The sequence below is a fragment of the Rhamphochromis longiceps genome, linkage group LG5 (genome assembly GCF_057381845.1).
Source record: "Rhamphochromis longiceps isolate RC_006_pf linkage group LG5, R_longiceps_female_GT1.1, whole genome shotgun sequence".
Lineage (NCBI taxonomy): Eukaryota > Metazoa > Chordata > Actinopteri > Cichliformes > Cichlidae > Rhamphochromis > Rhamphochromis longiceps.
In genome coordinates, this window is record NC_140561.1 from 15,354,487 (window position 1) to 15,375,769 (window position 21,283).

General features: G+C 40.3%; 2 protein-coding genes across 7 annotated transcripts; both read right to left on the minus strand.

Moving 5' to 3' along the window:
* Nucleotides 1–11,529: 11,529 nt before the first annotated feature.
* On the minus strand, nt 11,530–18,370 carry myorg (myogenesis regulating glycosidase). Of its 2 annotated transcripts, none has more exons than XM_085406078.1 (3): nt 18,255–18,370; nt 15,895–16,272; nt 11,530–15,712 (listed from the first exon to the last, which is right to left on the minus strand). In XM_085406078.1, exons 2-3 carry the CDS (start codon nt 16,155–16,157, stop codon nt 13,921–13,923), a joined length of 2,055 nt encoding a protein of 684 aa, XP_085262204.1. In that variant the 5' UTR covers nt 16,158–16,272; nt 18,255–18,370; the 3' UTR covers nt 11,530–13,920. The 2 variants fall into 2 exon arrangements, with proteins under 2 accessions (XP_085262204.1, XP_085262205.1); XM_085406079.1 differs by having other exon boundaries at nt 15,895–16,296; nt 18,255–18,332.
* A 198-nt stretch (nt 18,371–18,568) lies between these two features.
* On the minus strand, nt 18,569–21,164 carry LOC146669467 (uncharacterized). Of its 5 annotated transcripts, none has more exons than XM_085407889.1 (5): nt 20,243–21,164; nt 19,524–19,831; nt 19,399–19,446; nt 19,180–19,290; nt 18,569–19,073 (listed from the first exon to the last, which is right to left on the minus strand). In XM_085407889.1, the coding sequence occupies exons 1-5, from the start codon at nt 20,360–20,362 to the stop codon at nt 18,980–18,982; spliced, it is 681 nt and encodes a 226-aa protein (XP_085264015.1). In that variant the 5' UTR covers nt 20,363–21,164; the 3' UTR covers nt 18,569–18,979. The 5 variants fall into 5 exon arrangements, with proteins under 5 accessions (XP_085264015.1, XP_085264013.1, XP_085264016.1 ...); XM_085407887.1 differs by having other exon boundaries at nt 18,569–19,100; XM_085407890.1 differs by having other exon boundaries at nt 18,569–19,070; nt 19,399–19,449.
* Between the last annotated feature and the right edge of the window lie 119 nt (nt 21,165–21,283).

The following is a 21,283-nucleotide window of genomic DNA, read 5'->3' on the forward strand; positions in this document are numbered from 1 at the left end:
TAGATGAACATCTACACAGGTGTTACTCCTTCAATTTTTCAACTCCTTCAATTCTGGCATGCCAGAAGATTCTTTCCTAGGTGTATTGCCCTAGATGACATAAGATGTGATGTGGATGAGAACCTGTGGCCAAATGGAGAAGACCGAGTAGAATAGCATTACTATTGTATGTGTATCAGTGGATGGTGTGTATACAAATTCTTGTATTTTGGGATTACTTAGTGCAAAAAAATAAAAATACATAAACAAATATTAACGAATTCTGCATGATGTCTGATTCATTCCAGTAACATATATTGAAATTATAAACAGAGATGTGTCCTTGTTTTACACAAGAAAACACTGTGTAATGCTACATGTTGTTAGTGTTTTTTAGGTCATTGTTTTGTGGGTGACAAAGTGTGTTTGTCGGCTGTCAACCTTTGCTAGTGTTCTGGAAGAATGAGTTTATTTGAGACCTGAATAAAGTGTTTTGGTAGTTGTAGTGCATTTTGAATGTGAAATGAACTGCTTTGCCAAGGTGAGGGTCAGTTAGGAGAATTGTGTGAAGAGTTTTGCAAAAGTGACCTAAGTATTGAGAAATGTGTCCTAGCGGCTGTAAAAAACTGTAATTAGTCATTGTCAATTCTTGATTTGTCCTGTTCTCATTGTATGGCGGATAATGATGGCTGTTTGGTAGCTGTTTGCATACCCTCTCTCTCTTCATGTATGTGTGTTTCTCTGGTGAAATTCAGTATGGTTCCAACAAGTTTTATGTTAATGTACAATCCATAATATGTTTTGTGTGTGTGTGTGTGTGTGTGTGTGTGTGTGTGTGTGTGTGTGTGTGTGTGTGTGTGTGTGTGTGTGTGTGTGTGTGTGTGTGTGTACAAATATATTTGATTTTGTTGTATTTTGTAATCCCGGATGTTGTGCACCTTTTCCAGCATGTGTTCGTGTGTCACTCTACTTGCAACCTTCGTCTTGTTCCTCCCATGTGCCAGATCATCACCATCGCCAGTACTGATTATTTCAATAAATTGCACTATTAATACAATGCAAGTCTTGTGAACTTTCAGTTTGGGTATGTGTCTTTTTAAATAATCTCATCTTGTGTGTGAAGTTATTTTACAACCTATTCGCTGGTAGTATTCATCTGTCATTGTAATGATTGTTTCATGCCACTTTATTGCAATACTTCTTTTTGGCCTCAGTGGGGCACTGTAGTGAGCTGTAAGGGCAGAATAGAGCAGACAAAGAAAAAGCATTACTTTAAAGTGAATAAACCCTTTCAGAAAAACAGAGAGTTTGTACCTAAATACTCCACTGTAAACAGCAATAGCTTTTTTGGTTGGAATCAGATTAAAGACAGTGGTGAGATTAAACAAAAACAGTAGTTTTAAAGTAGTTAAGTACTTTTAACACCCAAAGGAGCAACCTCCAAAGCGGAAAATTAAGCTAACGCTAAAGTGCCAAAAACTGCAGCTCCCCTAGGTGCCACTAGAGACTGGCTCAAAAGCGAAGTCAGTTCCCATAGATTCCCATATTAAATGGCCAGCTTTGCAACAATATTGACCTCTATGGATAGTTTCTGCCCTCATAACAACAGTATTGTCCTGTTTCTGATCTTTATTGTTAGGTAGTTGCTAGCCGACATGCATAAATCAACCTTTGTGGATATAGATAAGACATTATTACGGAAGAAATAAAATTGTTTTTCTAAGGTGCTGTAGGTGAAAAACACTACAACTGGCTCATTTCAGCCTGATCACAGGTGTTTGCTTGGATACACAATGTCATCATAAGATCATATATTGATTGATACAATCAAGCCTGATATGTACCTCTATGACAATTTTGGTTGATTAGCTCGTGATGTGTTAGAAGAGTTTGCAAACACATACACAGAGATATTTTACATCATATCAAAAGATAACTCATCCACCTGATACCTCAGTTAGGGATGTGGTTGATTGACAGGTGTCCTAACATAGGCAGCTGCAGGCCATTGGTGTTTGTGTTTTTGGTATTTTTTGGAGCACTTTAATTGCTTATCTAACTAATAGTATGGTATGCTGTGTGCTACAGACCTTTCAAGAAGTTTGTTTTTTGTTTTGGTGAGTCAAATTTTAGTTTTTTATTAGTCCATTACTTCGCACTTATGTGTCCATGTGTTGCAACCATACAGCTTCTGAATGCAGATTGCTAACCAAGCTTAATAGTGTTAGCTACTGCCCTATACCCATACCCATACATAATTTCAAATATATAATTTCATAGATAGATAGAGTCATGTATGAGTGCAACTTTATTTAAGCTAAAATAACATGCACAAAAGTACAGATTGAGCCAAGGTTGAATGTGGTAACTGAAACATTAATTCTAGTATTAGAATGTGATACATAAGTTATTAAATGGCTTTAGGTAAGCCTGTATTGGTTTAATTTTAAATACCTCCAATGCATTAATTGTGTAGTCGTGAATGTGAAAACAGGATGTAATGTTGAAAATGTCATTTCTAAATAGATGTAGCTCGAAAAATCTCAGATAGTAGTTTTCTCTCAAAACGATCTCAAATGTCAAGCATAGTGAATGTATTCCAGAGCCCACTTTGAAGAAAGTGCGACAGAGAGCCACGATGTTGGAGCCATAAAAGCTAAAACATCTTCACAGAGCAGAGGACCACAACAATGTCTGTCTCCTGGGCTAGCCCTTCTTTGAGAAAATAAAAAGGGCTGCAGGGAAGGAAAAACAGGTCAATATCACAGTGTTTTTCAGTGGGGAATATTGCTGTATGTGTTTGAATAACATCCTGAGGGGAAATATTGATCAACACTAGAGCATGAAAGAGAAAGCTCCCTAAATGCCTTCAAATTGTTCCTAAATTGCTGTCAAATTAATGCCATTCACATTATGTTATCGGCATTTGGTGGGAGGAAGTGAGATTCTTGGGTGAAATTGAGTGTGTTGCATTTGCAAGTATTGTTTTAAATATTTATTTTATTGTACACTTGAGTGCTTAAATTCAGACTATTACAATGTTAACCCAAATGGTTTTTATTATAACTCTGTAAATCACCAAGCATAATCCATATAAATCAAATCTGATCATACTTTTCCTCCTTTTTCAGTTCACCTTTTTCCATAGTGAAAAAATTAGCTACATTATTAAGGTTTTCTGATCCATATAAATAATAATGTTATCGCTTGTGTGATCGGTGAGAACAGCGGCGCTACCCCTTCTGCCCCACAGAAGAAAAAAAAACACTCTAGCGTGATGACACCAATTGCAATTTAGATGTAGTGTCACACCCCTCCAACCCCACACCCACCCCTCGACTTGGGAAGGCAGAGGAAAATTAAATCACGTAACTCAGGGGTTTCTTTTTTAGTGCAGAACCCCAAATTAGAAATTTAGTCTCTCATCCTACGATACAGACTCATTAATATTTATTGGTACTTTTACTTTGTGGGAACACACTAAAAGTAGAGCTGTGACCCACTTTGGGCCTGATCCACAGTTTAAGAATACAGATTATGCTCCATTTTAGATGCAACTGAATGCTAGTAATGGAGTGAGAAGACATTAAATGTAAAACAAATGACATTAAATCCCTTTAGTGAATATGACAAGTATATTATAAATGCCAGGAAACTAAGAGATGCACAGAGGAGAAAAAGACATTTCTTGCTTTAGAAAGAAATGTCTTATCAAAGTTGCCAGAAGGGGAATCAACTCCCTATCCATATGTTACATACGGTGATGTTCCATGACATCCATCCTGACTCAGACACCTTTTAGCCAAACTGCAGTAACACTGTTCTGCTTGCACATCCATCTGGTCCAGTACTACCAGTGGCAGCCAGAAAACAGGACAGTAACATGAGTTAGCTGCAAAGGTTGCTAAATATAAAGAGAACAGTCAGCGCAGGTATTTTTACCCTTTTAGAGTTCAACACCACTCACATTGCCATAATATCAGGAGCTGCGTGGTTATAATGAAGCATGTAAAGTGTTCTTTCCGAAATAAGGTTTAATGGCATATGCATCACGCCAAGTTGAATGGAGTGTTTGGCTGTACTCTGAGCAGCTCCCTGTCTGTTAAAGATAGATCAGCAAGCAAGATGAGGAGAGAAAATAGCATGGGAAACAGGGGAAGAAGGCGAAAAGCCTTTTTGTCCCCGTCACCCTATTAATTTGAGGAGAACGAGGAAATGCCAGCAGGATTAAATGCATTACTCCGACGGCTTTTTCCCCACTTCTTTTTTTTTTTTTTTTTTTTTTTTTTTTACAAGTTCAAATTAAAGGATGGGGTGGAAGGAGGGGTGGGGTGGGCATGGAGGAGGGTGGCGTAAGAGAAGAAAGGTGTTAATTGCTTGCCAATCGATAATTCTATAATTACTTTGTGACAAATGGCTGGTTGGCGGTGCTAGGGTAGGTTCAAAGGAGGGTGGGGAGAAGGGTGGTCAGTGGGTGTGGATGTTAAAAGGGATCGGCCATGATCAGGAACGGAAATATTTGCTTTTGTGCCTGCAAGCCCGGCTGCCCCAGGGATTTGTGACAGAGAATTTATGCCAGGTTTAAGCGCGGAGCTGAATCCACCTGGGGCGGACGTCTTAGTGGGGGGAGTGCATGTACACACATGCATGTACTGACACTCAGGCTACGAGTCTCGGCACAGTTTACCTGATATTTCTCCTCAGGTTGAGTGAGTCTACACGAGACAATGGCCAAGGAGAGTATAAAAGCATATTAAAGACAGGCTGGCAGATTATCATTTTTGCACCATTAAACTGTCACGCCGATTCAAGAGGAGAGAGGGCTGTAAAAGGAAACCTGGAGAGAGGGGTTTGAATTTGGCTAGAAGACTTTGAGTCTACTAATGCCTGTCACAGTTCACTATTTTCCAATCACAGTTTCATTATGCCAGCCAGGCTTGAAGTGATGGGAGTCTCTTCGAGCCGTAGGGGGAGCTTTAGGCAGACAGCAGGTGGGCTATCTGGAGACCTGTACAGGTCAGGGCACCATGACACCTGGCGCCCCCTAGCTGCTATGGCTGGGCGGGGGAGGGTCAGCAGGGCCAACAGGAGATTGATGGCCCACCTTCATTCATGTCAAATCACCTGTCAGCACGCCCCTGGCACTGAATCCATTTTGTTCCAAGCCACCATTAACCTTGGACCACTTGGATTCATTCCTCGTCTCCGTGGACCAGGCCCCAGCAACCTTTGTCTACTTCAGCTGCCAAACTAGTTACTGGCTTTAACTTTTATCATGTGCACTGAGCTTCCATCAATACGGTTGACTTTTAAACGGTAAACATTGAGATGTGTTTGCAGAGAAAAAGCAAGACTTTATTTATTCTCTGAATTTGGGAAGACTTCAAAAAGCCCAGTGATGCAGTAATTGATGACATCAATCTCAGGGCCGTTCACCCCACACCCCCTTACTCTACATAGTTTTGGATATATCTACTGTACTGTCATTGTTACATGCTGTTTTAGGATTTGATATTGTATGCATGATCCATCCATATATGAAGCATGGTTATGAGCAGATGTTTGATCATTTCACAGGCCTATAAAAGGGCGATTGGGCTGCCAGTGGCCGCTGTAATATTGATTGATGGTGGGCAGGTGGGGGCCACAGTGCTGCCCTCAGACAGACTCTGTTTATTTATACAGTCTGCCGTCTGCCCACCTTATCCACCACAGGGCTGCATTCAGTGAATTTACAGTCGTAGGGAGGAGAGAGAATATGCTAATGATGCCGCGCAGCCCTGAGAAGAAACAAAACATTTTCAATTCAAAGTTTTCCACACCATACTATCAGGTGTATCACATTCAATCTTGAATGCATGTTCAACACATAGTGTGGTGTATACAGTAACCCAGCTCTCCACAGTACCAAAGCAATATTTGCAACTCTGTTCCCTGGGGCATACATAAATTGGATCCAATAATGAGAGGCAGTAATGATTGTCTGCATATTTGGTGTTGATTTTCAATTATATATTGCTGATATTATTGTCCTGGGTGCTGTGCAGTGTGGTGTTAAACTGAACTATTGTGTAGAAATGGATTCAGTGTCATATGCAAAGGAAGCACTGTCTTTAGACAAAATTTTGCTGTAGCCAGCCTCTTGCCAAGCTTATTCAAATCAGTAATCCGCGTGACCGGTACGCATGCATTTGCAGCCTGCGAGGTGCCGCTAAAACTTCCACTGTTTGAACAGAAACTAAAACAGAAAAAGAAAATCAAAAGGCGCACATAGCAATAGCATAGCGCACTGTATATACCCTATTTCAGTGACAGAGAAAGATAAAATGAGAGAGAGGGAGATAGTCCTCTCCACACCATTAGGGATGCTGAATACTGAAGTCCTTCTTCAATTCTAATTTTCTAAGCTTTGAAGGAGCCGGTGGTTGGATGTGGGCTGCCTCTCAGAGCATGTCTTCGGTTCCACTGAGCACACAGTAGCTTAGGGATCAGCCTGTGTCTCTGACAGGAATGTGTGCCACTGAGTGTTGGCCTGTCCGCTGAACAGAGCTGCGAGCCTCAGATCAGTGGCATTGGCTGGCCTACGGGTTGTTCTTTATGGCTGTGTCGCTGAGTGGCTGGCTCTCTGCTGTGCACACGGCAGCCCTCCAGATGGATGCTGGGACAGCGGAGGCCACAGGGCTGAAAATCCCATCAAGCAGCAGTTCCAGCCCCTTGCACTGAGAAGATGAAGCGCACCGGCACACCAGGGGACACAGGCCAAACCCTTCTGCACCTCCATCACCCTCTCCCTCTCTCTCTCCCCCCCAACCCCAATCCCTTCATGTACCTCTTTCCTTCCTCCCTTCATCCCTCTGTTCCCCTTTTTTCTTCCTTTTACAGGAGAAGACTGCATGCCCAACCAGCCAGAATATGGAGTGTGGCCCTTGGGGTCTATGGCCCTTGCTTGTTAAATAAAGGAGCTGACTGGCTGATTGATAGACCCTCAGCAGTGCCTGCACCTCACATGTTTCCCAGTTCGCTGCCTCATATATGAATCCTTTGCTGGTCAGGCCTGCGTTAGCATTTGTTAAATGCACTATTTGATGGATGGCACCAATTTTCCTCCAAAACCTAGATGAGCCACCTAAGCACCTTTCCCACTCCCCTGGTTTCTTCTCAGGTGAAGCCCATGAGCGTGAGGGGACATAAGTGTGCTAAAACAGTATCAATCAAACAAACTTGTGCAAGGCTGCAGCGGCGACTCAGTGTTTCTTCAATAACGCATGTTCTGCCATGCTAGACAATTCATTCCACCTCTTACCCCCACCGAGGCACAGAGGAGGTGCCCTGTCGGCTGTCTTCACCTAACTCCTTAATTAGACAATTCTGTCACTATTTTCTTACAGATATTACACAATAATTTATTACAGTATACTAAAACATAGGAATATTCCATTAAGAGCTTAATGTATTTTTCAGAACACTGCTAAAATGCTATTTATCAGTACTGTGAAGCTAAAGGTGTTGTCAGTTGTTTGTTTTATATGATCAATGGTTATTCGTCTATCAGCTATTGATTCAGTGCGTAACACAAATCCCAAAGAAAGCAGAAAAAAAGGAAGTGCCATGAAGTATATTAACTTATTAAAGTTATTCAATACATAATTGGTCTTGCACACTGTGCTCTACTATCACATCAACCCTCAAGCTGACAAATCTTGCTATCAGCACTGACTATGTCCCTGTAATGCCAGAGGCATGCTCTGAAATCGACAAAGGCTGCAGAGGAGTGTCAGCCTGATGCAGTGCATCGAACAGAAAGGTGAAAAAGATAAACAGATGCGAGACCAGTCTCTGGGGTGTTGGGTTCATTTGTTACCTAGCGAGGACAGACATATTCCTGTCAGACAAGCCGTGGCAACACCAGATGCGAGGTCATTCTAGTTACAGAGAGAAAATCTTGGGTTAAGGACAAAGATTCTCACTTCACACAAGAGATGGCCATGAGGTTTTATTTCCCCTGTGGTCATCTACGATAAATGCTCATTCCACATTTAGCTCCAAGGAGCCAGAACGCTTTTTTAATAAAAGTGAGGCTTATTTGTCACTGTCACCTCCACAGTTCGGTTACTATGGGTGATCTGACAATAATTCAGACAAAGTACGTTCACTTAAAATTATTTTTGTGAATGAGTGACCTTATTTAGAAATGTATAAAACATACGATTCATTAATTACTTTTTTTTGTAGTGGTTAATTAACAGTAAGTCGAATAATAACATTTCAACAATATATGCAAACATTTCTGGGGGAAAAGACAATTTTCCAACTTAATTGTATTTCATGTAATGTCCTTTTTGCCAGATTTTCTCAACAACTGGATGTAATAAGCCAAGGAATGTCTAACATTTTATAAGTATTAGGTTTTTCTGTGAGAGAGATGTTTTTGATTTAATACACAGAGCGCAATCTATAATGAATAGTATGCGCTTTGCTGCGTAGGACAGAGAGCAGACACACTGAAGTCTTATAGAGGATATGGGAAGGTACTTGAGACACACTGGCTCCTAACCAGAACAACTGGCGTCTCTCCTCTGCAGATGGACACACAGGTGGGCTCACAGGTGGAGAAGGAAGAGGGGGAGGGCTCTGCCAGTTTTGTGTCCTTCTCGTTGTATGTGTGCGCGCACGTCTGCTCATGTGTGCAAACGCTTGTGTGTGTGTGTGTGTGTGTGTGTGTGTGTGTGTGTGTGTGTGTGTGTGTGTGTGTGTGTGTGTGTATAGGTGCAACATCTGGACCATGGTCCACTGACATGTCAGCAAAAGGTATCATCAGTGAAGCTACACTGCACCCTTCTGGACAACCGCAGCAGCACATGGCCTAAACAGTCTTCACGTCTAGGTTCGTTTTTACTGTCGGAAGAAACTTGATTAAAAGCTCTTAAGAGAGCTTGTTTTATTTAAATCTGTTTCCTTTTGTTTTTAACACATTAAAATACAGTGAACAACAACATTTAAGTATCTTTAAAAATATATAAACACACAGTTTTTGGAAACCTTAAAAGGTATGTTTCCATACACTGAACTAAGTCTTAAGATAATTCATTAAACTGGTATTTCTTCTGCATACAAGCATCTCCACTTCTAATCCTTTTCCAACCTTTCTCCCAGAAATCTCTCAGATGGTCCTAAAGCTCCTAAAGATCTTACATAAATTATTGTTCAGTCTATGAAAAGATAGGCACAGCCAAACAATATGATTGTAGAAAGAACACTGACAAATAATATTGATCCGGGGAGCGCACAGACAGCTAATCAATGAATGTATGTCCTCCCTGCACAGGCTGCAAGTCCAGATCAATTTTGAAGACAGATGAGACATTGGCAAATAAAGCGAAGTAGTTCTGAAGCATATCCCGCTGTTGTGAAATGGAATAAATTCCCAAAACATATGAAAGATCGACTCTAGCTATGAGGAATGGAGATGCCAGACTGTTTGAACTCAGAAAGAGCAGTCGTGTTTTATGCCGTAATTGTAATAAATATTGTGGCTTCTATCTCACAGTGTAGTAAGTTTATCTTTCTTATTCTTGGTGTCTAGTCATACACTTTTATATCACTTGCTCTCTGGCCTCACATCATGAACCACCTGATGATTTATTGATCTGAACACAGCCTCCAAATAACCCGCAGAATGGTTTCATCACCTTGTCATTATTGCCCCATGATGAGCAGGTTTCAAAAAGTTGGAAAAGTCCCTCAAGGGTGTCTCTTTCAATATTGAACTGATCAGCACATTAGTTTTCATGTATTGCAGACTTAAAAGAGGTTATAGGTTGTTACTGGCTTGCTGATTGCATGGTCAGCTTACTGACCTAAATTTCACATTATTTTTCTTCCATGCTTGTATCCTTAAGATTTTATTTATTTTGTGTGTAAAAAGTCAGACGGGCATTGTTGGGGGATTAAAAACAACTGTCAGGCATATCTAACAATTTAATATTGATTTTTTTTTTCATGCAAAAGGTCTTCAAGCACAAAATATGACAAGCCTGGATTCTTTAAAGCATTAATGTGCAAGTTTGCACCACCTTTCTTCAACACAGCCTGAATTCTTTCAGCTAAACTTTCTGGTAAGCAGTCTTCAGAAATAGTTCTCCATACTTCTCGAAGGACATTCAAAGCTCTTCTTTGGATGTCGGCTGCCTTTTGTTCTGTTTTATGTCAAAATTATTCCACACTGCGTCAAAATGTTGATGTTTGGGCTCTAGGGAGGACAATTTATCTATCCAGGTATGCTTTTACTGTACTGTCAGTGTGTTTGGGATCATTGTCAAGTTTTTAGCTGCTGCCAATTAGATACCTTCCAGATGGTGTTGCATGGTGGATCAAAATCTGGCAGTGCTTTTCTGCATCAGTTTTGCCAAGATCCTGAGACCACTGGATGAACTGCAGTCCAAAACCATGACAGAGCAGTTGTTCTGTTGTTGCTCTGCAGACACTAACTGCTGTACATCTTCTGACCTACTCCATACATACTGACAATTTGAACTGAAAATTTCATATTGTGATCCATCAGTGCATCAGACTCGCTGCCCCTGGTTTTCATCCCAGTTTTTGTGTAATTTACCATGCCTCGGCCTTTTCTCTGTGTTCCACTTGCTTAAGGATGGGTTCTTGACAACCCCCCTTAAACGGAGACCATTTCTGATGAGCCTTCAGAAAAAAGTAGATGGATCAATTGAAAGGCCAGATGCATCTCATGTTGTGTGTAAGGTCTGGATTCTTTTCCCATTTCTTAAGAACATGATTTTTAGACACTCTGCTGTAATTTTTTAGGCCAGTTGCTTCTTTTTTTCTTGTTGCAAAAAATGTATTTTATGCCTGTCAGCCTGTGTTATCTTTGGCATTTTTCATACATTCAACAAATTCTGTTTTTCTGCAACAAGCTGTAGCAACAAAGTGCCTAAAGATACAATTTAGAAAAAGGTTTTGTTTTTCGGTTCGTGCCAAGTTGTCTGTGTAGTGAACACTGGTGCATCCCTTGAGTTATGTGCTTTTATTGTGCTTGAATGATTATAAGTCAGAATTATAAGAATCAAGTGGCTTAACAAACAAAAATATATTCCAGTGAAAAACAGTCACAAGGACTGGACTGAAACCAAGTCTGACTCCTTGGAAGCAAAATATAAATAAATGAGGGATGGCTCAAGACTTTTACACAGTGCTGTACATTCATACAAACTGGCATTGGATATGCTGCCCTTTCACATTGGGGAAGAAGAAACCTTCAGTCAAAGATTCAGCTTTCAGTCTTGTTATGTGGCAAGGTGGTCTTAGACTGAAATAGCCTTAGAGATTGGCTTGGCCCAGATGCTAAGTGAGAACAGCTATAAATAGGTAGAACAGCTGTGATGTCAAAAGGCAAAAACAAAATTCAGTGGATGTCAACATAGAAGCTACATTTCAAATGGCAAAAGTTCAGCATGAACCCACAATAGGTCAAAAACAGAAACCATGAGAATATTTAAATTAATCCACAGGAAGTCAAAAAGGGACATCATTAAAGTTGATTTATCCATTTATTCAATTTTAAAAGGATTTTGAATTATGTCAAAATTTAAAACAAATAACAATGAAACAGACAAAACCAATAACAAGGTTGGGTTCTTGGATAGCCTTTGATATGCCAGTCAGAGGAATATGTTACTTAACGTATTCTAGTTTGACGAGAAGATCAATATCTGTTGCACCTCTTGATAATAGCATACATGATATTACATACTGTACTTTGATCTATAACGGTGTTGGGGGAAAAAAATAAATAAATGGACATTTGTAGCTACATAGTGAAAAAAATGATAGAAAAGCCTGAGGAGCAAAGACATCGTGTTCTGCAACATTAACATTACACTTCAACCCATTTACACATCACAAATATTACCTCACAATCAATACATTCCCATTTCCAGAAAAGTTCAGATGTTGTGTAATATTTATATAACTGCAAGATACATTTATATAAAATTGCACCTTGTGAGTTGTATACATTGTTTGTTTGTTTTTAATTAACAGTTGAGCAATAGTTTTAAGCAACTTCTTTTATCAACCCCGGTTCTTGAACTCAGAAGACCAAATGATGATGCAAATTAAAAGCAAAATGTTTTGTCTTTGTTTTACCCTGACACATAATTTCAGCTGCTCAAAACCTTGGTCTCCAGTATAGGCAGGCCAGTTTAGCACCAGGACTCTCCATGATCTTACTGAAATAGCCAAGGCCTTCCCTTAAAATAATATTAATAAAATAAAAATAAAAGCCATACATTGCCCAGAAAACTGTGTGCAGTGTTCAGCATTGAGTAAAATGTCATTTAAACTGTGCCCTGCTAATAGGCAAATGAGTACAATTTTGACTGGCAAGAACACAGGACAGGTTTCACTTGTCTTCATTCATTTTAAATGAAAAAAAGTAGTGATGTGTGTGGATCTTGCTTAATTTTTTTTTTTTCTTCCTTGAATAGCAGAGATAATGTGCATTAACTGATACAATAACAATGTTTTTGGTCCAGTTAGTTTAAAGAAGTGTCATTCTACCACCTCCAATTAAATATGGGCCTGAAGTAATTAGCAAATAGTAATATTCTCTTCTTTTATTCTCTTTACTCTGTATTGACATTTCTTTTAAAATAGGGCTGTGATAAATGCATTTTTAAAAAAAATCGAATAATCACTTTGCAAATAGTTATTAATAACAGGCACATCACTGCCGTTTAATTAATCAAACAAACCAAGATTACAAATAAAATCATTGTAGCATTACAAGTGATTATTAAATTACACTAAATTTACAACACCTATCATTTTCATTTTTTTAAATTATACCAAAAAAATGCTACAGAACTGCTTATTATTTTGGACGTGGCAAACACTGCATAAGACATGAAAGTATTACTGCCTTTTTAGCTGCATACAAGCTTAGCCAAGATCATTAAAAGAACTGCGAGATACTTCAGACGGCCTGAGAAAACCATTACCTGAGTCAGAAAGGACAACATTCAAAGCTTAATAAAAAGGAGTCTCGTTCTTGTCTAAGAGTAGTTACATGACTCGGTGTTGCATTAGTGAGAGCTGTGCACTTTGTAATGATTAAACCTCAAGCACTGATTCTAATGAATGAAGCATTAAAGATAACTTCCTGAGAAGTATCCAATAACGACACCCCTTCAGTCATCCTCCCACCACAGTCTGTTTGGCTTAAGCTGAAATTCAAAGTGCTGCGAGGCTCAAATAACAACTTTATAGCATTCACTGGCAATTAAGCTTAACTTCTTTCACAGTTAGTAAATCCCCTTTTTAACAAATGTCTCAAGTATGTGGCTTAAAGCAGCACAGATAGTTTTAAAAATCTTACAGACACACAAAAATATGCTTAACTAATGAGTTTTAAAACATACCTTCGTTACTGTAAAATAATAAGTGGTTTGGCACATTAGTCTTGCTAGATCTGGTAAGACAAGTAGCTTATGGTGGCCATTGTTGGCTAATATTGCAAGCATACAAACATAAAAGATCGGTGTCTATCACATTTTACCATTTACAAGATTAATTCTGCCAGACACCAGAAGTTATACGATTTCAGTTTAAATCACACTAAGCTATGATTCATTATACCATAAAATACTAAAGACAATGTTGTAATTATTAGTTTAAATCAAATTGGGGAGAAAAAAAATCAGTGATGATGAGATTTTAAATGTTTTTGAGTGACAATGTTCACATTTGTAAAGTAATGTGCTGTTAAAATTTTAATTTCTATAAAAAAAAAAAAAAAAACATTTTTTCCCCCACAAATCTGTCCATATAACATCCATCCACCCATCCATCAATAAAAGGACTTGTGAAGCTTGTCCCGCAAGCAAATCGGAGCGTAAAATAATCAAGACTGTTATTTACCTCCTGCTACACCCAAAGAAAATAGGCAATTTCATCCAGGTCTACAGGATAGTCTGTGAGGTGCAATGGTTCCTTGATATCAAATCTCTCCCCCTTGTAGCTTCTCCAATGGCCAGCTGGGAGGTAGATGTCTCTCTCTTGCTTTCCAGGCTCTAAAACTGGGGCTACCATGAGGTCATCCCCAATCAGGAACTGGGAGTCAATTTTATAGGCTGTCTCATCACCTGTGGCAATCCACCACACTGGTCGTATGATTGGGTCCCCAGTGCTCAGCACCTCGCTGGCCAGCTCCAGGACCCTTGGTGCCACAAGACTTTCATGGAGGGCGGTGTATTTCCGAGCAATTTCAACTACATCATCGCCGTACTCCCACGGTGGAATAGAAAACTGCATAGAGGGCATGAAGGCTGACAGCTCCAACCAGCGGATATAAAGTTCTCGGTCAGGTAATCCACGATTTCCATATGTGCGGTTCACATGCGCATTCCCTCCAATCATATCTGGTAAAATGAACTGGTAGCCCAGAATGCTGATGGTAAGCACTGCAGGAATAACAGATTTGAGACCCAACTCATACCCCCAAACTGAGTCTCTGTCAATTGGTCTGAAAAAGCAGGATATGTTCTGGGACTGGTAACCACTGCGCGCCTCAGCTCTGTCATTGTACAGGCTTGCCATTTCTGTGTAACGTCTTGTGAAAATACTCGGGTCCCGAATGGATTCCAAAGTCTTAAATTTCCATGGTAAGTAGTTAGCCTCTCCTGCCTCAAATTTAAAAGAGGACACCCCATACCTGGATCGCAGTGAACGTAACTGGGAGGCAAACCAATCACGGGTTTCAGGGTTTGTGAAATCCAAGATGCCACCAATGCCATTCCACCAACGCACTAAGGCTGACAGTTGGCCTGTAGGTTCTCGGACAAACAATCCCCTCTCCACACAGGTATGGAAGTTTTCTGAATCATGATTAACAAAAGGGTGAATCCAGAGAGACACCATAAAATCATCTGACTTCAGCTTATGAAACATAGCAGAGGCATTGGGGAACTTAACTGGGTCAAACTCAAAGTCCCCATAGTGGCGGGAATAGCCATCATCCAGTTCCATTTGGCTACAATTGAAGTTATACTTGCGAATGTTCGCAGCATATGTCAAAAGCTTTTCTTGGTCAATGTCAGTTTTATGTAATGCCCATGTTGACCAACTGGGATGGCGAAACATAACTTCGGCAGGCACTTTGTTTGGCTTGTTGAAGTATCTGCGGACCATGTACTTGTGTATGGATGTTACATCCGATCCCACACAAACTCTGTAGCTAAGTTCCGCACATGGCATCTCCCCTGGGTTTGGCTTAAAGGAACTATCATTATACCGTGCTTGGAAGTACATGGTCTTCTCTGTGTCATTCCAACCCAAATGGAAGGGCACAGAGTTATTGATCTTGATGGCAGTGGCATTAGATGAAATCCAGTAACTCTCTAAAATTCCACCAAACTCATCACGATTCGAGTAGATGTCACTAGTAACAAATGGTTTTGGAGCCTGTTGGCCAGAAATAGAAATAGGCCAGTGTTGAACTGCTGACACTGCGCCTCCATACCAGTGTGCAAACTTGTATGTCATTGCATGCTCTACGGGAATATCAGGAACCACTTCCTCCCAGCGCACACGGTAGCATTGGACAGTATCCTTGGGCCGTACTGTCTCAATGAAAAAAATCAGTTTTCTGTCTGTGGTGCGGACGCAGCTCAGAATCTCACCTTCTTTAGAGCAGGAGTCTAAATCAAGGGTCCCTGACCTGTCAAGATTCAAAAATAACTATAAGCATTATCTCTTTACACAAATCTCACATTTCTGTTAAATGACAAAAAGTTCAGCACATATTTAAAATAATGGATTTGTATATCTAAAGGTCTCATTTTTTCTGTATATGGAAACTTAAATAGCAAAAAAATAAATAAAATAAATTGAAATACCAACCTGAAATCCATTCTGAAAACGATAGACCCTCCCTGGTTTCGGATGATGTAGCCATCTTTATTCAGATCCAGCAGCTCAGTCTTAAGCAGTTCCGCTTTGCGTAAAGAGGCTATGTAGTAACACCACGCAGTCACAGCTGCAATCACCAGCACTAGCCCGATTACTCCAGCTCCAACTAAGGGTCGAGTGTCCTTGCTGAGTTTCTGCTTGGGGATAACATCTGTAATTGTGCCCCCCGCTCCACCTGGCACCACTTGGTACATGTTTGTGCTGTTCAATGTGCAAATCCCAAAGTAGCTTTTCCACAGATCATCAATATGTTTTACAGGAAACCTCTTCTGTTTGACACTTGGAAGCTTGTCACATCTGTTTTTCTTCCTGCCATGACAACGATATACCAGTCTTTTAAAAAAAATAAAAAATTGGTGACGATGCAATATTTGTAGATTTCATATTAACACAGTATTTTGAGGAAATCAAACTTCAATTACTATTTTGATTCTTTATAAGAAAAATGTGCAGGTGTTTTAGTGCATTCATGTTTCTTTCAGTAGCAAACAGTCAGAATATACCAATGAAACTATCAAAGGACCTCCAGGAAAACAACCCCAGCCCCATCGGTGCTCTCAGTCCTTCTTGTTTCCCTGTCAGTTCAAAGCCTCCACTACATTTCCTGGGTTGTCTTACATGCTCTGCATTGCTGAACAAAGTGATTTCACAGCACTTAAAGGTATTAGGCTGTCAGAATGTAAACTTTAAAGATGTGTTTGAGATTTAACCAAACAAATCTACTGCCAATTACCCATAAAAAAAATAAGTAGATGTTCCCAGCAGTAATTCTAACCTATGAGTTCAAAATTGAAAGAATACTCATTTGTATGTAAGGAGGCGCAGAAGCAGAAAAGGGGATTTGGGCCTTAAACCTCTGCCAATGTCAGGAAGGAAAGTAAAGAATACTAAACATTGTGTTCTATCAAGCCCAACAAACCAAAACTCCAAGTAACCCACACATCATTCGGTGCAAGTTTGACAGCAGAGTAAACAAGTCTAACAAAAAGAAAACAGACTGAGATCCATTTGTAGTGCACCTCCCAGCGAAGGGAAGGCAGAAACTCTTATGGGTAAACTAATTAATGGCTGATGTTAGTTATTGTGGCTTTAACTAATCAGAGGAGATCTGATAAGAATGCACAGCCGATCTAGCGGAGTTCAGTCCTCTCCAACTCAGCTACATGCTCACTAGTCCTAACTACACTTGATGCTCATGCTCTGCCCTGGCAGCAGGGGTCGATAATAAACAAATGCTGGCTATTAATTAGCAATCTAATTGACTGATTCTGTGTTCAACCAGCCCTGGTATAGATTTCCCCCAACAGCAGTAGTGATAACATAAGCCTATCATTAATTAACAGAGAACTAACTGCTGGTAGCTCTGAGATTCAATCAAGCTGCTGGACCCAGTTAGGAAATTTACCAAGAAAGTCAGAAGATCATTTACCATTTCTAGGAGTTATTTCTTCTTTATTGTAATGGAAAACTACAAGGGTGGGTTTAAGAAGTTAACCTATGACAGTTTGTGATTTGATATTGATCATATCAGGCTGAAACCAACACTTTGGTCAACATTAATAGGTTTTTTCCACCAAGAAGTACCTAATTGTTTCATCCACACAATCCTGGAAAACTGTGCAAGAGGCCACAGTGACATCTTTCCATTTCTTACAAATATGCACGTGTGTGTAGACCAAATGATTTTTGCTTAGTTTTATGGAGCTAAAATTTAAAAAATAAAAATAAAAATGTGGCCAATCCTTTCTGCTCCAGTTTCAACGGCTTCTCACAAACAAACTCAAAGTTTTCAAGTACAGCATGTTCTTCTTCTAAAAGCTTTACACTGCATTTTTTTTGTTTAAGGTATTATCAAGAGGGCTCATATGCACCATTTCAGCTGATTCACTATCTACCATCACATGGAGGAAAAACAAACAGTGAAGTGCTGATAAAATCAGAGCAGCCGTGTGAGAAAGAAACCCTCCATCAGTCTAAATCTAAGCTCGTGCGTGTGTGCAAAATTGACTGTTGTGTGCTGTGGAGTTTTTGCTTATATATCTGTCTCTTATTAACTGCATAAATCGTGCACTACAGACAACAACAGCGCATTTCTAAGCATGTCTGTGTCTGTCGATGTATAGAGACCAGTCGTTGGTTTTGCGCCTTAGTAGGTGGTACGAGAAAGAAGAAAAATAACACGTAATCCATGTGCACTATAATTTTCGCTCACACTTGTTGCCCTTTTCTCTTCGGTTTGTTAGATTTTAAATTACATTTATAGTTTATTTTTGTGGGTTTTTTTGGCCTACCGATCAGCAGCAGTCCCCCCGTCGACTCAAAGTACAACTTGTTTGCTTCTGTTCACACAAACAGCCCGTGAAAGGAATCAAAGCGTGCTGCTGGGTCTCCGCCCTGCACACGTCCATAAACGCCTGGGAAATGTAGTTCAGCAGAAAAGCAGCGCTCTGTGTTTTCTCATTCTGCTGCGCATGTGACAGTGTTGCATGCAAATTACGCAATACTTCACAAAGAACCCGATGAACCTAAAAGTCACCAAAAAAGTGCAGTGTATACAGAAGTGAGGAGTTGATCCTTAGCAAAGTGAGGGTAATGCTTCCTTTATTTGCATCGATAGTGACACTCTTTCACTGCATTTGCTCTGGTAGTTGAAGACGGCATCATACTGTATCATTGTACTGATTCCCTTTTAATTGACACACGTTTTCCTCAGAAGATTAAAATTACAAAAACTCACGTACAGCACCTTAGGGCCTCAGAGCCTCATTTGATCTTCAAAATCATCCCATGAGAAGATCTTTGGTACCGATTGAGCACTTAACTGCAAAAGTTTCCTTGCATTACACAATGAGATAACAGCTGTGCTTGTACACTCTACATGATTCACTCTTACACCTTGTCTCACTGGGTTAATTAACAGAGAATTAAGGAAAAGTTAACAATTGCTGGAGAGTAGCCTCAGGCTCTCCGTGGACCTCTTCGGGTCACCATCTTGGAAACCAGAGCTCTAATAATCCTAATAAAGGCTTTCAGACACAAACTCTGGGTGTATGATGTAGTGTCCAGCTTGGTAGGGCTTCACTACATGGAAGCAGCTGTAGCAACCACTGCTGAGGAACCAAAAGAGAGGAAAAGGACTATCAGCAGCTATTATTAAATGCACCAAAACAAAAATGGGGATATATTTCAATATATCACATTCGACTAAATAATCACCTGTTATCCCGGCTGCTGTTAGAACAGCACCTCTGGTATTTTGTCTGTACAAAGCTGCAAGGAGCTGCAGGAGTTTGGGCTCTTGTTTGAAGTGGAGCAGCTGTATTTTGCCTGTTCGAAAGATGAAAAAAAAGTTTTTTAATAGAATTACTAGGTTATAAATCAATAATGTTCATCAGCCCTGAGACCATAAGAACAGGCCAAAGGTTATTTGCCTACCTGAGCTGCTGTGTTGAATGTGGATGAACATGCTTTTGATAACCAAGTCTGCTGCAAAGAGAATCACTCTAAATCACTGAGTATTTATCTCTGGTCTGTTGATGGAATATACAGAATATATTTACCTTTGTGGGCTCTTCAAAGCAGTGCTGAGGTGGATGTCAGTGCTCGGGGAAGGCTCGGTCAGTTGTAGTTTCTGCAGTTTATCAGCAGAGGGCATGGCTTGTACTGTTGATGGGTTGACAGGGGGCATGTGTTGTGTTTTGTCGGTTGTATTTAGATAGCTGTCAGAACAAGTTGCAACAGGACCGTGAAATGAAAAATGTCTGACAGGGGGGAAAAGAGGGCGGCTGAAGTCCACAGGGGGCAAGGGATGAAGAAGTGCATGGGTTGACCTATTGTTTGACTGAAGGCTCCTGGGAAACAGAAAGTCCTTGGGAGGCAAAGAACAAATGGGACACATACATGTAAATTTTCTTAACTCTATTCATCCTTGCATGAATAAATAAGCACGGAGAAATTCCTGCATAATAGTAGGATACAGCTGTTATGATTCACAGAAAAATGTGCCCAACCAGTCAATTAGTAGGACACTTTTTTTTAATATAGCCAAACAAAATACAATGCATAGAGCAGTAGGTATAATTGCCTCAGATAATCCTGTCTGCCTGAAATGAGCTATATTTTTCATATTTTCTGAATCACCCAGGGTGATATAGTATAACTTCTAATTTTGGAGACAAATTTGAAAAAAAGAATAAAGAAATTCCAAAATTTCCAACAGTCACTCCGGCCTTTCATTCACACAGATCACGTAGGCAGTATTGAAAGCTGTGTGTCTTACCGCCCGGGGCTGAGGGTTGTTCCTACGGTGGGCAGAGGTCGGTCGAAGTTGAGCTCTTTTCACTGTGCCTGGAGATCTGAACTGTTCATTGTACACTGTGATGTATAGTTGGGGAACCATCTTCACTGACTGCCTTACTTACTTTTCCACGGCTTACATCCAGATCAGCCTGCCTGAATGGAGCATGCAGCATCACTCACCTCCCCCTGACACCTGCTAACTCCACCCCTTCCCCGAAAACAGTGTACCTCCTCTTTGTATTACCTTTGTCTGTGTGTTTGTTTGTTTGTTTGTTTGGAAATATTGTCTAATATTTATGGGGGTTTATTATTCCTGGAGTGTGAATACCACCTATTTCACTGTCATATTTATATATTATTTATTCTATATTTATATAACAACATGACATTTCTCTTGCATCAGTAGTTATAAATTCTGCATGAAACCCTGTCAACCTCCAAACTGATAAAACTTTTTGTTTAACCTGGAGCTATTCTGATTAATGTACTCTGTTGGAAGGAAAGCAGATTAAGGGCATCCTTGCTGAAGCAGAAAAACTCTTTGTGCTACCTGAGCACTCGGCCACTAATCCTCCTTAGCTGCAAGCCCCCTGCAGAGACACACATACCTGGGGTCACAGCCCATGACCTATTTCCCTCCCAGGGGCCTTTACAAATAAGCCAACACCAATCTCCAACACTTCTGGCCGTTCGGCTGCCTCGTAGTTAAAATAAACTCAGCGCTATCAGATCAGCAGAAAAGGAGTGAAACAGCAGAGAAATGGGGCTTCTAAAAATCTTCACCACCACCACAACCACCACCACCCAGTGTCACCTCTGTTCACTGTCAGCTTGCCACATAAGCATTAATAATTTACCAAGCGCTGTAGGGTGCCTTTGTGTCTCCAGCGCTCTCACTGACTTATCTGACAGGAACTGGCTGTTCATCTAGTGAAGCGGTTGGGGCCTCGCTTGACAGCCATGTTAAGCCCAGTCAAATCCACGCGAACAGATGCAGAGCAGAGGATATGGGGAATCATAG

What these genes read in the sequence shown, in the direction of transcription:
- LOC146669467 (XM_085407884.1), bottom strand. Translation starts at nt 20,362, where the DNA reads ATGGTTCCCCAACTATACATCACAGTGTACAATGAACAGTTCAGATCT. An exon ending in CATTCAACACAGCAGCTCAG is followed by an intron (nt 19,291 to 19,398) that starts GTAGGCAAATAA and finishes TCTTTCGAACAG; the next exon opens with GCAAAATACAGCTGCTCCAC. An exon ending in AACAGCAGCCGGGATAACAG is followed by an intron (nt 19,101 to 19,179) that starts GTGATTATTTAG and finishes AGCTGCTGATAG; the next exon opens with TCCTTTTCCTCTCTTTTGGT.
- myorg (XM_085406078.1), bottom strand. Translation starts at nt 16,157, where the DNA reads ATGTACCAAGTGGTGCCAGGTGGAGCGGGGGGCACAATTACAGATGTT. An exon ending in GTTTTCAGAATGGATTTCAG is followed by an intron (nt 15,713 to 15,894) that starts GTTGGTATTTCA and finishes GAATCTTGACAG; the next exon opens with GTCAGGGACCCTTGATTTAG.